A 16377-nucleotide genomic window follows, 5' to 3' on the forward strand; every position below is an offset into this window, starting at 1 on the left:
CCACTGCACTGAACAAGATGAAAGGACGGGAGGGCAACCGTTTCATGTGTCACCTCCCTCTGTGAGAGACACACACACACACACACACACACACACACACACACACACACACACACACACACACACACACACACACACATATCCCATGATGCATGCATACAGATGCCAGACATAGAGACACTCTCTTTAACTTTGACACAAACACACACACAAGGACATACAGAGTGGAGGAGGCTGGGTGAATGACCTGGGCTGGGCATTCAGGGGGAAAACACTTACAGTGCATCAGCGACAGTAAACCATCACCACCATCCAAATTTCTTTCAGGACTACATAAACATACCACCAACAAAGAACAAAAAAAGAGGACCACATAAAAACAAAATAGAGCAGAGATACGGCGCTTCAAAGGCGGACGAAGCATTTGTCTGTTTTCATGTTTGTTTCTTCTCACTGTACTCTCACCTATCTCACATCGGCAGGAAATTGACGAAGCAAATAAAATAAATTAAATACAAAACAAATTAATTAGTTTACCTCTGAAGATTTGAGCAAATGCTTTCCTGAAGATATGATTTTATTTTTGTCTGGGGAGCACTTTTCTGAGTTTATTAATTACTACTTAAAGAAGTTTCTAATGAAAGAAAAAGCGGGAAAAACACCAACAACAACATAACAGCACCCGACACGACTGTACAGTAAGTTAGCTCCTTCTAAGCGAAGCAGCAATGTGTACAGAGCCAGTAGGATGCAGGAGTCAGAGGGGTAGCAGAGGATAATTCACGATGATGCACTGAAAGACGCACAGCATGCACTTAAGGTAATGACAGAATCACAAATCAAGGCAGAGTGTGAGTTTAAGCGCGTAAGAAGTGAAGAAGAGAGTAAGGCTTTGATGCAGGCAGTTTAGACAAAACGACTCGTCTGGAGTAAATGTTTGCAATGCACTGGTCTGAAAATGTGCGCTGACTGGGTGAAAAACTCCCAGAAACTCTACCGCTTCAGTGCTGTTCAGATGTAATATCTTTATCAATTTGTCCATGTGACACTTTGTCATATATGTCATTAAAAAGAGATAATTGACTAAATGAGTGAGAGAATCAGAGAATTAGAAGTGATTGCAGAATGTAGGACACAGAGATTAAAAACTGACCACTGAATACGCAGGAAATACATGAAAGAGGGTGCAGGCAGGTGAATGAGTTTGTTAGAAAAGACATGCAGCACAGCACAGCCTCAGCCCGTGATTTTACCCAGAGAAGTTAGCTCAGAGCCGGGGTTAGTAAGCTCCAGGGGCCCCTGGGTGCTGGAGGTGGCCAGAAGAGGGGCCTCCAGTGGCAGTGGGTTAGTAGCCAGCGCAGACGCAGATGTGGCAGCAACAGCATCATCATCATCATCATCATCATCACCACCACCAAAATCTTGCTGCTCTTCCTCAGCCCTCCCCTCTTCCTCATCCTCACCCCTTTCACCATCAACGGCATCATCCTCATGATGACCTCTCACTCCATCCAACTCATCTGTGGGTGTGGAGTGGGACAGGGGGAGAGACGGAGGGAAGGAAAGTCAGAAGAGAGAGGAAGGACAGGAAGTGAGGACGTAAGGGCCGATTGGATGAAGTGGAAGGAAGGTGTCAAAGGAATAAAACATGAAGACAGAGGGAGGAAAAGAAAACCTTGGTTAGTTTGTGTTAACAGTGGCCTGTGATAAGAGTACATGTTAAGTGACCTCGTCTTAGACGTCTCAAAATATGTCCAACCATCACACGTTCTCTCCCTTCTGTCCTTTAAGCATTCCAGTAAACTTGATGGGATGATGAAACTCTTTCTGTGTGCAAAGAGATCATCACTCTAACATTCAGTACACTCATTAGAACGAGGTTACTAACAACCTGTGGAGGATTGTTGCATTTAAGTGTGCGCAACTAATGAACAGGCAGCAGACAGTAATAAGGTGGAACTTTGACTGATTGGTGTCCGTCCATCTGTTTGGCTTCATCTGCTCACAAATGTCTGACACACAAAGTGAAAGTGAGACCTCAGTTTAATTCCCCTCATTCACAGATCTGCTGCCTGCCGCTCTTGATCCAGATAAAAGAGGGAGGGCGAACAAAAACCACAAAAAACATGAAAGCACATATTCCATTAAATCTCCTAAGGGGCTCAATAGAAACAACAGTGTCTCCACATTAGGAACAAAAGAAAAAAACCTGTTAGAAGGAACTCAAATGGAGACCTGAGCAGCTCTAGCTGCATGGATAACCCACCATGGATTAAAACAAAACAATCAGTAAACAGCGTCTGACATCGCAGGCTGCCTCCTCTGCTATTTACTACTTGGTGGGTAGAGAGGCCGAGAACAAAGAGAGAAGGAGGGAGAATCAAAATCATTTCCTGTTTTTTTTTTTTTTTTTTTTGTAATTTGCTAGCTACGATGCGGAGCGTGCTTGCAAGCGCCGTTCCTGCGTGGCTGGCTGGGGCCTAATTAATGGGAGGCCATGGTGATGGAGTTTGGAAAGTTTCTTTGCGGGCAGACACTTGGAGGGGGCAGCCCGAGCTGCATTAAAGGACCGTGAATGGTGTTGAGGGGAGAGAGGGAGAAAGGCAGAGAGAGAAAGAGAGTGTGGGGGCTAGGATTAGCCGTTCTGCTCGGCAGGCCTTGTGTATCACAGCCAACAGCATTTCTCTCCTCTCCTCACCTCCTCCTCCTCCTCCTCTCTTATTCCGTTCTTTCCTCCAACTCCATTTTTAATGAGATCAACAATTAGTCCAATTCAGAAAAGCTGAAAGAGCAAATAAATCAAGTGCTACCCTCCCTCTGCCTCGCTGTCTTTGTCCTGTCGTTTTACCGAACAAGTTGCTGATCTCACTTCTTCTTCTTTAGGGTTTATTAGTTTTCGATTTGTCTCCTTCATCCCTTTTCTCCCTTTTCTCTCCTTAAAAGGAGCCCACCACCTCTCTCAGGCTACTGTTTCGTCTGACCTTCTTCCTGTCAGTCTAAATATAATCTGTCACCAGAGCTGCAATGATTACTTTATTAATCAATTAGCTGATTAACCGAAAAATAAAGGGCAACTATTTTGATAATTGATAAATCATTTGAGTCATTTTTCAGGCAGAAACTTTACTGATTACGGATCTGACTTGTGAGTATGCTTTTCTCTGTTTCATGTCAGAATAATGTGAGTATTTGGGTCACATTTTTTGGGGGGCCTTTTTTACTTTTTCCAGACATTCTACAGACCAAATGATTAATCCAGAGAGTTTATTGATAATGGATTAATCCAGAGACCCTCCCTCGACCAACAAGCTGTCATATCTCAATGTTCAACAGTCATTCATTCTAAACTCATTCCTTCCTTCATCCGTACCTGCGTCTTCGCTCCTTCTCCTTGATCACAACTACAGTAATCATGTTGCTTTCTCAACTTCTCGCACTCTTCATCCTCACCTGTCTGCACGCTCACCTATCATTTGCATGCAGTGCACCCGATCTACCTGCACAGCACAACTTAAAGAGAGGTGTAATGTGGAGGAATCTGAAACAAATGACCAGACAGGCCTAATAATGGTCATTATCATAATAACCCCAATTTCAAGGAAATGGAAAGCAGTGGGAAATGTGCATGGCAGCGTTTGCTACCCCTGCAAGCCATTATTAGAAGTCTTCGGTATTTTGAGCATAATTTGGCCGCACAATGTGTTGTGTTGATTAACAATTACTGGGCGAACGAGGCGAGGGAGGAGCACGGGGTAAATTGCTGTTCTGAATATGAGGGTGGTGCTTTTTAGACCCGCCGCCGTCGTCAAATGGCATTTTGTTTTTCTCTGAGGATTAGGCAGAACCCCCTTTAGAGAGCATAATGGAAACGTGTGAGTCATGGCATGTGTGGATGAAGAAAGTGAGTGTATGTCAGAAGCATGCTCGTGTGACTTCTTGTATTGTAGTTAATGGGTATTAGCGAAATTTAGCAAGTGTGACTGTTCATATAAGACCTTATAATCAAACTCTGAAAGTTCAGAAAAATGCTTTATGCGTTTTTGTTCGCGTCGGCTGACTGTGTGTGCGTGTGTGTGTGTGTGTGTGTGTGTGTGTGTGTGTGTGTGTGTTTAGGTGCGTGCTGACCTCCAGCAGGGCCCGTCTTGCCGCCCTTGCCTCTCTCAGTGCTGGACGCGTCCAGCAGGCTCATGTCAGACATCTTGACTCCGGATCGAGCCTCGGCTATCAGCTGCCTGGCTCGCTCTCTCAGCTGCCGCCGCCGCTCTGCGTCTCGCTCCTGCACACAAAAACATGAAAGGATTTCAGCGACGCCTGTGCAGGTAAATGTTGTGACATCCAGAGAACAACAGTCATAATTCATAACTAGAAAGTTTAAATGCGACTCCTTAAACTGAGGCACTACGGAGAAGATGTGTCACTCTGTTAGAGCTGCTGCAACTTCAGAAACACTCACAGCTGCACGGTGGTGTTATTATATAATACATATTATACCTCATAAACAATATTTGGCAGACGAGTCAGAGATGTGTTCTTCTCATTCACACACTCTAATTTTTGCTTGCATATGAAGTGAAATGCTAACAGTTAAGTTCAGTAAAGACGGGATCAGGTTTTAGTTGGCTTTATTTGAACTGATACTGATCCATTAAAATCTAACAGATCATTAGAATCAGCTCAGGACAACGATGCCAAAACACATAATAAGTAGGTCTGTTATCAAAATGGATGTACACATCTCAGTGCATTATGGAGTTAGGAGTGTATAGACAGACACACACACACACACTCTCATCATCTTGGCACTAGACATACAGTATTGAGCCGTCACCATCAGAGTAATGGCAGAAATGCCATTTTCAGGCCGATCCAATCTGATCCTACTGATAGTACAGGCCACCACACACACACACCCACTCACAGAGCAAATGGGAAAACCTTGATGATGTCAACTGACAAACACTTAACTGATGACGACCCAGCCAAGCACACACAGGCGCACACTCAATGCACGGGCTGCAAGAACATACGGTAAGCAGGCAGAAACACACAGACATCCAGGACGAGGTAATTCAGTCTGAAGACTGCCGCTGTGTGATTTCCAGAAAATAAGAGACAGAAAAAAAGAAAGAAACTGCTGTGAAAAGCAGATGCGGCAAAGTTATGAGAGGGAATACTGATTCAGAAAGTATTGATGTTGACGGGTCCTGATCTTCTTAAGACTCCACCTTGCACACACACCCATAAACACATCTTACACGACTCAAACTAAGCACCAACACACACAACAACTACACACTCTAAAACTCCACCTTGCACCCCCTCCTAAGCATATACAACCACATATGACCCAAGGGAGGGTGAAGCTGCATTTCTCTGTCACTGCTCTCCCTCCCTGTGGTTTCCTGTTAATCAGGCTTCTCCATATTGAGGCAGGGGTTTTAGGGCTGGCCTATTGAAGCCGCCCATTTATCCATTAACAAAACAAGCAGCGCCCGCTAATGAGCTACATCTCTCCATTTCCATGTCAATTGTTTGTTTGTAGCCATTGTTGGGTTGGGACAATGGGGCTGTATTGTAAATGACAGCAACCCTAATGCACTCTGTGTGTGTGTGTGTGTGTGTGTGTGTGTGTGTGTGTGTGTGTGAGAGAGAGAGAGAGAGAGACAGCCCTAGGGGATGCCCACAGGGAGAAGGGAACACACCTTAGAGAGAGGCTGATAAAGAGAAAGAGAGAGAGAGCGAGAGAGAGAGAGAGAGAGAGAGCGAGAGAGAGAGAGAGAGAGAGAGAGAGAGAGAGATAAAGAATGAGGATGGGTGTTGATAATAGCTTGTAGAAAAGTATTGAGTGTCAGACGTAACAACCCTTTTCCAGCTCTCAACCAGCACAGTTCCAGGAAACAAAGCAGGAAACTAAGGAGTCTGTATCCTTAAACCTGGAAACTTTAGGGGTTTGGCATTTTTGTCAATTGCTGAAAACAGGAGTTCATAAACACGACTGACATTCAAAGGTAAGGTCAAGTGTCACACAACCAGCTAACCTGCGGCATGCTTGACATCGACAGAGAGCCCCAAGGCTCAATTTTAGGTGGTTGACAGAATTACTGGGATAAGATAAATTTGGCTTTGATTAATTTTGCTGAAGGACATTCAGTGACGTCCACAGGGTCATGTGACTTCCGCCATGCAGGAAACAAGGAACTGCAGAGTCAGTAAGATCTGTAAGAATATGTGTAATGACCACTATTCAACCACTATAGAGCTCATCAGCTTCACTGATTTTTGTAAATATCTGCTTATTCTGAATCTGATGCAGCAAACACGTTGGGACAGGAGCAGCTAAAGACTGGGAAAGATGTGGAACGCTCCAAAAACACCTGTTTGGAACATTCCACAGGTAAACAGGCTCATTGGTAACAGGTGATAGCATCATGATTGGGTATGAAAGGGGCATCCTGGGAAGGCTCAGCCGTTCACAAGTGAACACATGATTGTGATTGTGAATACATGATTGGATAAAGGATGTTACTACATGTTTCCTTGGGAATGACTGCATTTTGTTTTTATTTACATTTTACACAGTGTCCAAACTGTTTTGGAATCAGGGTTGTAAGACTGACTCATAAAATAAATTAAGGGGTTAAAAACTGATTTTGTGAAATCTAAGTTGATAACAAATGACATAAACATGAGGATGAGAGTGGGGTTTCCTCAGGAGGGAAGAGAGAGAAATGAACCAGCAAACAGGAAGCAGTTCATCGCAAAACGTGACGAAGCAGGTTGGAATGATCTCTGATGACAGATGGAGGATTTCATGAGGGGGGGCAGTGAGTTCTGAGGTCAACTGCAAGACAACCTCAAAATGTGTTAATATGAAGAATAAAAACAGGTTTCTGGAGTCTCTTATTTTGTATTTCTATCCAGGTTACAGGCTGACCACGGTGGAGCACTAATCACTGACTCAAACGTCTGTAACAGTATCGATGGACTGTTTCATCGTCGTGACATAAAAATGAATTCTGTCTTGACCTTTTTTATACTTGTGTGGTTTGCTTCTACCGTTTCTTTCTTTCCATCCTCACTGCCCTCTTCCTCACTGTGTTTTCTATGCAGGCGTCTCCCTGCTTTTCTAAATGTAATATGATAACCAGTGAAGTCACTGATGGCCCTCCGGCTACAGGCTGGTTTTGATACCCAATCTGGCCTTTACAGATATGGACATAACTACCAATTTAAGTGTGCCCCTGTGTGTGTATATATACATACATATATATACATATACACAGACATACAGCTCAGGCCTCAACACACTCCAAAACATCCCACTGCATTATTGTTGTCAGCCATTTTGGGGACAGGAAATGGGAAATTGACTTTGCCTATCCAGAGGCTAGGATTAACGCTAAAGAAAAATGCATCTCACTAGCGCCTAGCTTGGTCAGCTACAGAGCCGCTGATTAGAAAAAATGAGTATGTGTTTGGAAAGAGAGAGGAGGAGAGGCTTTTTGTTGCGCAAAGGACAAAGTGTGGCGTGATCAAATGTTTCTGTGTGTCGTATATTTGTGTGATTTCAGAATTGTGTCCTTTGAAAGTGTATCACATTATTTCCATACATCATTTTGGGTACTTTAGAATTCCAGTTCTTTTGGATCTATTGAGAATTGATGTCTGTCCACATGTTAATACTGACATCCCAACTGAAACACATTGTTCAGCAGAAACATAATATGCCACAACTTTTTTTGATCTACTGGGAGACCATGTGGTGATGAAATGCCATCTAGTGGACATTATGCTAAAACTGGATGTCTTTAACTTGGACAGCAGTGATCGATATCATGCGTAACAGGGAAAACAAACACATACAGCCATTTTATTTGGCAACACTGGACACTAACAACCAGTGGATGTAAAAGCCATGGGGACACAACTTTGGGGGGGGAAAAGCAGAACTCACAAACCCAACCAGCCACATCTTTACATGATCAAAGCCAGGATGAAAAAGAAGCAGAAAAAAGGAGGAGAGAAAGCGTGTCAGCTGGTGGTCAGTGTGGAGCACTGCTTCAAGAATGGAGACTCGGGAGGAGAAGAGACTTTTCTTTTTTAAATGGAGACAGCGAGAACAATCGTGTACTGTGTCTTCCATTGACTGCTGGGAACCTCCAGGGGAAGAGAGGCTAAACGGTTGAGTGCAAGGCTGAGACAGAGGGCTCCTCTGTGGGCTTGGCGTTGGGGTGAGGACCCCTCTCCGCTCTGGAAGCTCTTTTTGAGCAGGGGGAGCAGGTTGTCGCCTTGGTTGCTCTTTTCTGGGCAAGGAGAAAGAGGGAGGGAGGACACGCACCACTGGTCATGTACAGAGGCCTGGCGTGGGCACAGAGTGATGCCACACAAACACACACACACACATGCACACAGATGCACACACAATCACTATCTAAAAGGGTTTGCCAACCTCCCAGATAGCCAGCCAGTCTGGCAGCCAGTCATGCAGTTCCAGACATTTGTCATGACAGGCTAATTCACAGTCAAGAGGTGCTTTAGGTCTCTATCTTGTCCAGGCACACACACACACACACACACACACACACACACACACACACACACACACACACACACACACACACACACACCCTAAAGAGGTACACAACACGTGCACACACAAAACCAGTCACATAGCTGCGCAATCACACACTCGAAAACATTGTTTCAAATGCCAGAATGACGATCCAGACATGATGCAGATGCAGGTAGAACTCAGTCGGCGGTTAAACTGCTGTTACTTCATTCAAAGCCGTCCTGAGCGCTGCAACAAACACACAGAGAACACCGACTCCACCTGCTTCATGTATATCTGTAGTTTTTAAACTGTGCTCTGTGTGCTCTTAATATTCCCGATTAAAGAGTACAAGAGCGACACCTTTCTAAAACCATAAAATCAATGTCTGCCTTCTGATAATCTTCACCGACTTCACTGTAAATATACATGACAGTGTGTAAGATCTCATGATGTGTCACCAGGTCACGTTTGGAAAGAGTGTGTGTGTGCGTGTGTGTGTGTGTACACTGTGATTTTACCACAAGGTATTGCAATTAATTCAACAACAATATAAGCATGTCTAAAAATATTGCCAAATTTGAAAACCCCCCAGAGAGAGAGAGAGAGAGAGAGAGAGAGAGAGAGAGAGAGAGAGAGAGAGGAAGCTTATCGGCTGGCTCCAGACAGAGTGCGCGGATCAATGAGCATGCGAGGCCCACAGCGATCAATGCATTTGATAAAGAATTAAAGAAGAGCCACTGTACATGGCTATCAAAGAAGCAGGACACGGCCTAATTATGATTCGACGGGTGCGTGCCCATGATAGGGGCCTGTGTATGTGTGTGTGTGTGTGTGTGTGTGTGTGTGTGTTATATGTACAGAAATATAAATCTGTGAGATGTCAGTGTGGAAGTGTGAGATGTGAACCTGTGTGTGTGTCTGGCAGAGGTGTCATGTTGGTGTGGTTTGTACATGTAAACACAAGCTTTAGTTTATACATTATGATGATTGTGTGTGTGTGTGTGTATATGTTTGTGAAATGACTGTGATTATTCTACAGTCAAGATTAAACAGTTTTTACAAAAGTCATATAGTCATAAATGATTAGGTGCCTTTCATTAAGTTGTTTTCTTGTATTCTTGTTTGTGTTTTGTAATGCTGTATATGTGTTTTCATGTTTACTAGCCTGCTGCTGCTCAATGCCATGTACTTGTCCCTTTAAAAATAAACAATAAATATAAATAATATTATTTTGACAGTGGTGTGGCAGCACATGAGTGCACACGTGAAAGCCACAGACAAACACTTCAAATAGTGTGTATTTTACAGAGAATATTGTTTGTATTTGTAAGAGTAAAACAAATATTGACGAGCTGAATGTGTCACAAATTCACACAAGGTGTGTGTGTGTGTGTGTGTGTGTGTGTGTGTGTGTGTGTGTGTGTGTGTGTGTGTGTGCGGGTGCAATATCAAGCTGACATTTTTTAGCAAATAAATGTGTGTTTGACCTCTGAGGTCCTGTTTAACTGTGGTGTCACATTTGAATTAGAAGTGTGTCCTCAGCGCTGCGTGTGTGTGTGTGTGTGTGTGTGTGTGTGTGTGTGTGTGTGTGTGTGTGTGTGTGTGTGTGCAACCAGGGCACTCGTACAGTAGGACAGGTAGAACAGGTAGAGCGGAGCGTGGAGACTGTTCAACACACACGGGAAAGTGAGAGGGCCTCGTCACTGTGACAGACGAGCGAGATGGGAAGGTTCTGCCCTTTAAACAGACAGGATAATTACTGGTGAGAGCGCGACAGAGAGAGGGGCAGAGAAAAGAAGAGCGGGAGAAAGAAAGAAAGAGACGGAGAACATGAGCTAAACTTTGTGAAGGTGACAAACAGGTAACCCCGAACACAAGATCCTTCACCAGCAAAAAGGGGCAAAAAAGGAGACGGCGGCATTGTTCTTAGATGCAGTGTGATAAACTCAGAGCAGAGCAGAATGATTCATATGTAAGATTTCCAGATATTTGGGTATTTATTCATTTTGTTCATGCATTTGTTTCAGGGAGGAACCTTGTACCAGTTTCAGTTCATAGATTAAAGTTCCTGCTCCCTTAGAAGAGCATCCATCCAGACTGTGTGCAAGTCCTGGTGATCACAGGTGCAGTGAGTACCGAAGAGTACTGAAAATCTTCACTCAAGCAAAAGTACAAATTACCATTTGACAAACTTACTCAAGTATAAAAGCACATATTTTATTTATTATGTTACTTTGTGTGTAATACTGTTTAGTGTGTGCATTTTTTCTCTCTTCTTGTCAAAAATGATGGTTTCCTGAATAAATTAGACGTGGCAGCCTCGTGAGTGAAAGCTAAGACCAGTGACACCGGTTCTATTTAATGAATTCACCGCGGCGCGTGACTATAAAACATGGCTGCCAAATGTATGCACAAAAGTAAGTGAGCACACACACACACATCTGTGAACAAATCTAAATAGCAAATCAATGCTAAACTCTATCTGACAAAGGCACATCACATGGATTAACTTTCCATTCAAGCTAAAAGAGATTCTTGAGGCACTTGTTAAAGGTGTGAGATTACTGTAATTTCATATGCGATGAACATCAAACATTCTCTGGTCTGAGGACTTCACCCCGCACACAAAGTGACTTTAAGACAGAGAGAGAGAGGCCAGGACGTGGAAAACATTTGGCACTTACACTTGGTCAAACGTGAACATGAGGCATGTGATAACTTGACAAAAGGAGGAGAGAGAGAGAGGTACATGTGCACAGAGGAGGTATGTAAGTGTGTGTGTGTTACAGCTTTCCTCTCTGATGGCTTGATCAGCTCTTGTGATGCAATTGAGAGAGCTGTCTTTCTCTTGCTCGTTAAAACACACACGCACACACACACACGCACACACACACACTCAATTTAGAGACTGCCTTTGATCTCCACTCCAGCCAATTCAGGCACGACACATACCCTCACACTCCAGCACAAGCACACACACACGGTCCAAAGAAACTGCCCACCAAACTATTTAGTTTCATTAGGGGCAGAATCTTCAAAAAGAAGAGAGAGCAAGAGAAAAGGGGGGGGGGGGGGGGGTCGAAGGAAGAGGACGAAGAGAGGAGAGAAAAGGGAGAGCTGGGAGAAGAAAGGGACGGCAGCCACATTAAAATGAGACCTGGAGAAAAACTATTACTGCTGGGAGAAAGTTGAAAAGGAGAGAGGACAGGAGGAGGAGGAGGAGGGGAGTAAAGGACAAAGTGTGGACAAAAAAGGAGAGTGCACGAGGCCATATCTGCATTTCCAAAACAGACATTTTTTCTGTATTTGCTGCAAAGACAGCCCCCTCACCGGTGGCCTTTTTAACGGTCAAACCCGGGAGAAGAAAACTGCGACTACAAGCTTCTCTTCTTTTAAACCCATAAATTCTGCAACTGGAGTATTTGTATGCTGGAGCTGTAACATTATCAAATGATTACAGGATTATGTTGGATTAGATGCATTTATTCTAAGTCAATGGATATGAGAGCAAGTGTACGAGCAGTGTTCTGCTATTTGTTTGGCAAAATCCCTTCTCAGCTGCAATTTGAGCTCATCATGTGAGCTTCTGAATTACGAAATTATGATTATAATGAGGAGAACATGCTGTTAGCAAGTATGCCAAACACTCAGCACTGACATAAACTCCTGGGTCTTGTCCTGTGGCAAGCTGACTTCCTAAATGTGTCAGACATACCACCTTTCAAAAGTTCACAAAGTACCCATTTCCTCGTGTCCAGCGTTCAGCAATTAGGGCCAACAGCCAGCTAACAGGTACCTTATTATTATAATGTGTCGTTGACAAGTAGGTTTATCTTTTTTTAATCACATGGACAAAAATATGGTACAGTCAGAAGAACTCAGACACAATGTGCTTCTCACTTTGGAACCTTTAGGAATGCCGAGGTTCAGCCAGAGGGCTTTGTTTTGGCTACCGGTGACACGAACGAAGGAAAGAAAGAAAAAGAGGGAGCTTTGAGGAGAAAATGAGGACATGGAGGTAGTCAAGTCAGGATCAGAGGGCAGACAGCAGATGGGAGTAGATGACAACACCCACAGGTCACAACAGCACAGACCCAGGAGTCCCCTCCACTCCTGAGAAGAGGAGGGGGAGCGGTGGAGGAGCGGGGGGAGGAGGAGGCGGTCGGGGTGCCGGTCGGCAAAAATCAAACGGGACCCAATTATAGGAATCACAACGAGTCAGTGAGCAGGGGAACTCTCTTACCTGGAAAACACCAAGGCATTTGCGTGCACTCTGGAACGCATACCACAAGCACACACACACACACACACACACACACACACACACACACACACACACACACTCTTACACACACACACACACACACACGCTCAAAAGAATGCAAAAATGCACAGGTGCTGTATACTTGCACATATTTTTGCTGTACAGTTTTGCAAAGACACGCACACACACACACACACACACACACACGGCGGCATGTGTGCTTGTGCGACCACATGCGCACAAACACACGTAGCACATAGACTTCTCCCAAACCTAGTGTGGATCCTGATAATTAGCCTGGCCAGGCCGGTGTGAAATTACTGTTCTCATCTGCTAATGGATGAGGAGACCTGAAGCGAATAGACACAGACACACACACAAGCACACACACTTCTCCATTAAAAGAACAGTGGGAAAGACTAAAAGAGCGAGAGGAAGACAAACAAAAAATGGGATGTCTGCAATAAGGATAAAATGAGAGAATAAAGTCCTCGTCCCAGATATTTTTAGGAAAGCTCATTAATTACCCATTTGGCTGCTGTGAGGGTGGGGGGGTGGTGACATTACAGCATTACAAGACATCTGCACTTTGACTACTGATATGTTTTGAAGGCCACCTATGAGGAGGAGGAGGGCTCAGAACTATAGTACTATAGTACTGCTTGTCTATCAAAGAGCAGGACAGACAGCAAGACAAGATGGAGAGAAGAGGAAGAGGAGACGTGGCAGAGAAGCAGAGAAATACCGAGGACAGGTAGAGGAAAAGACAGTAAGAGAAAAAAGAAAATGTGGTTGAAAAAAAAAAAAGAGGGACGGAGTGAGAGAGAGGAAGTGAGTGAGAAGACGAGGAGGGGGGGAAAGAGAGAAAGCTGAACCTGTGACCTTAGATGAAAGAACCAGTCACTGTGGGCTACAATTAGGGATGGCAGGAGGGAGAGCATAGGTCAAGAGAACAGGGCTGCACACACGCACACGCACGCACACACACGCACACACACGCACACATCCAACACATTGTTCTGCATAGAGCTGCGAGTACGTTGAAGGCAGTGTTTACACTGACATTTCTTCTTCAGTCAGTATAATGTTCTGATTCATCACGTCTAACGTCGGCCTCAATCACTGCAACAGCGGGGAGAGAGCCTCAGCTCCTAAATCACCAATGTTACAAAAAATTAAGACTAGAAATACAACGTTTTGGAAAGTTTAGTTTAAGATTAGATTAAGTTTAAGATGCTCTTATTCTTTTTTGGAGAATCAGACCAACAATTCATAAGTATTTTGATTATCGATTGATCATTTCAGCACTACAGAGAACTGTACTGTTGCATAAAAATCCTGACTTCTACAGCTTTAAATAAGACGCGATTTTAGTTAATACACACATATGTATGTCATTTGTGCTTTAAATGCTACACCCCGAAAACAGCTAATGTCACCCCTCCTCTCCCCCCGCCCAAATCGTTCTGTTGGCCCCACATTAGCCACTTCCCTGGAAGAATGAAGCCTGCTTTAATTGAATTAAATTATACCTTATGCATGCTAAACCACAAAGCACCTACTTAGATGGATGGAGAGTTAAATGGGAAAAGCTTGGGCCTTCGCAGCTGATAACATGGACACACACACACACACACACACGCTAATCAAAACAAGACATCAAGTAATCTAATCTGAATCACTAACAATTATCAGCACATTGGCCTCGAGGCCAGTCGTATTCCTTTGATCAATGTTTTCTATTAAAAAAAGTGTAAACAATTCAATATCTCCCTCTCGCCCCTCCTCCCTTCCCTCCTTCCCTTATGCATGGGTGCAGTGTGTGTGTGTTTGTAAGACTGTGCGTGCGTGTGTGTGAGGGGGTTATTAACCAATTGTCCTTGGAAATGAGTAAGGAAATCGGGAGGACAGGGAGAGAGAAAGAGTGGAGGGTTGGGTCGGCTACTTTCAGGAGCTAATCTACGTCAAGTCAGCCATCTTGCCGCACAACAAGGGCGGAAGAGGACCTTTTTTGTCGCTGAGGAAATATATCGGCACTGCAACGGCTTGAAAACACTCTTTTAATTTGCTTTCTTCCTCTGAAGTCTTTTAACACCACCCGTCCTTGGAAGTTCCTCATTTATTTCCTCAGATTATGCTGAAATGGTTATTCCTGTGGCCCGCGCGCAGACATGAACACACACATTCGCAAGCCTACAGACAGACAAGCATTGACAACACACTTATATACATAAGCGCACACACACACACACACACACGCGTAAACACACACTCTCACTCAAAAACATCTAATTCAAGGGCAGATATGTCTTTAAGGATTCAGGCAGCAAATGCAGGGGCATGCGGCTGTTGCCTTTCAGATATTTCATTACCAAAGGGTATTTATTTCATTTTACCCTCAAATCCGTTGTCGCCACAATTCTCACAAGACCATATTTTTTCTTAACCCCCCCCCCCTCCATTTCTCTGAAACATTTGGAAACGTCACTGAGGATTTGACCACAGTGCTTTCCCGGGGTAACTCCTGGTCCATCAGTGTGCGCCCCCCCTCCCAGTATATTATGTTCAGTGGAGCGTGCTCGGTTCAGACCTGGCAATTTCACTCACGTCTTCTCTAGTCTAGTTTGCTTCGGTACAGCGATTCTCACCCCCCTTTTACCACGAATGTACTTTTGCTGACAGGCGTTTGTGTACAACATTTACTCAGTGTTCAGGGGGAAATTGAGGGGGCAGCAAATTTGGTCGAGATGTCAGAAAAATTGCACAGAGTCAAGATGACCAAGGAGGGAGACTGAACGAGAGGGAGAGCTGCTTACAGAGAGAAGAGGGAGCGAGAGGTTTTCTTACAGACACGTTCAGGTTGTGACGTTCGGCAGCCCGTGAGAGAGCCTGAACGGAAGTTAATAAGGAAAAGTCTTCTCTCCTTCTCAAAGCCTTTTCATAAAGTGTGAGGATGAGACAGTTTGGACAGGCTTTTCCAGCATGTTGCAAGTGTAGTGAGCAGTGAGTACAGAACTGTGGAAGTGACACGAGGGTGTTGAAGAGGCTGGTGGTCACTCTATTAGCTGCTCCGGCACGCTGAGGTGATGCTGTACAACCCTCCAGTGCACAGAGCAAAGAGGCAGAGAGAGACAACTCAAACTGAGGACAGCTTTAGTGACTACACACAGAAGACAGACAGGCCCAGACGCAGGCTGACCTGAACTGAGTCCTCCTCCGCTGCGATTCAGGCTGATTTTACTCAAAAATGACCTCAGAATTGACCTCCCTGACAGCATCACGGTGAGCAAAGCCTTCAGTTTGAGTCCCAGAGAAGTCCATGCTGACAGACACACACACGCACACGCACACACACACACACACACACACACACACACACACACACACACACACGCGCACACTGACTTACATCGCAGACGTTTGCGGCCCTGCTTGGTGCACTGACGGCTGAGGTGGGGACGTTCTTGTTGCCGGCCTTCATCGCAGCGTCTCTGCGGGCCTGCTCCAGGAGGAGTCTGGCTCTCTCTTTCAGCTCCTCCTGACGAGACAGCACCCTCTG

The 16377-nt window shown here is 44.6% G+C and overlaps 1 protein-coding gene across 7 annotated transcripts in view; it reads right to left on the reverse strand.

Annotated features, from left to right (window-relative positions):
- The window catches only part of ehbp1 (EH domain binding protein 1), a 133416-nt gene that overhangs the window by 40760 nt on the left and 76279 nt on the right, over window positions 1-16377 (reverse strand). For 3 of the 7 annotated variants that reach the window (XM_076742570.1, XM_076742569.1, XM_076742571.1), the window contains 3 exons: window positions 16228-16374; window positions 4126-4276; window positions 1254-1520 (listed from right to left, as the gene is read on the reverse strand). In XM_076742570.1, coding sequence (XP_076598685.1) covers window positions 1254-1520; window positions 4126-4276; window positions 16228-16374 — 565 coding nt within the window. The remainder of the gene's footprint in view (window positions 1-1253; window positions 1521-4125; window positions 4277-16227; window positions 16375-16377) is intronic. The other 4 variants (XM_076742572.1, XM_076742573.1, XM_076742574.1 and 1 more) reach the window with 2 other exon arrangements.

This window comes from Chaetodon auriga, chromosome 11 (genome assembly GCF_051107435.1).
Source record: "Chaetodon auriga isolate fChaAug3 chromosome 11, fChaAug3.hap1, whole genome shotgun sequence".
Taxonomy (NCBI): Eukaryota; Metazoa; Chordata; class Actinopteri; order Chaetodontiformes; family Chaetodontidae; genus Chaetodon; species Chaetodon auriga.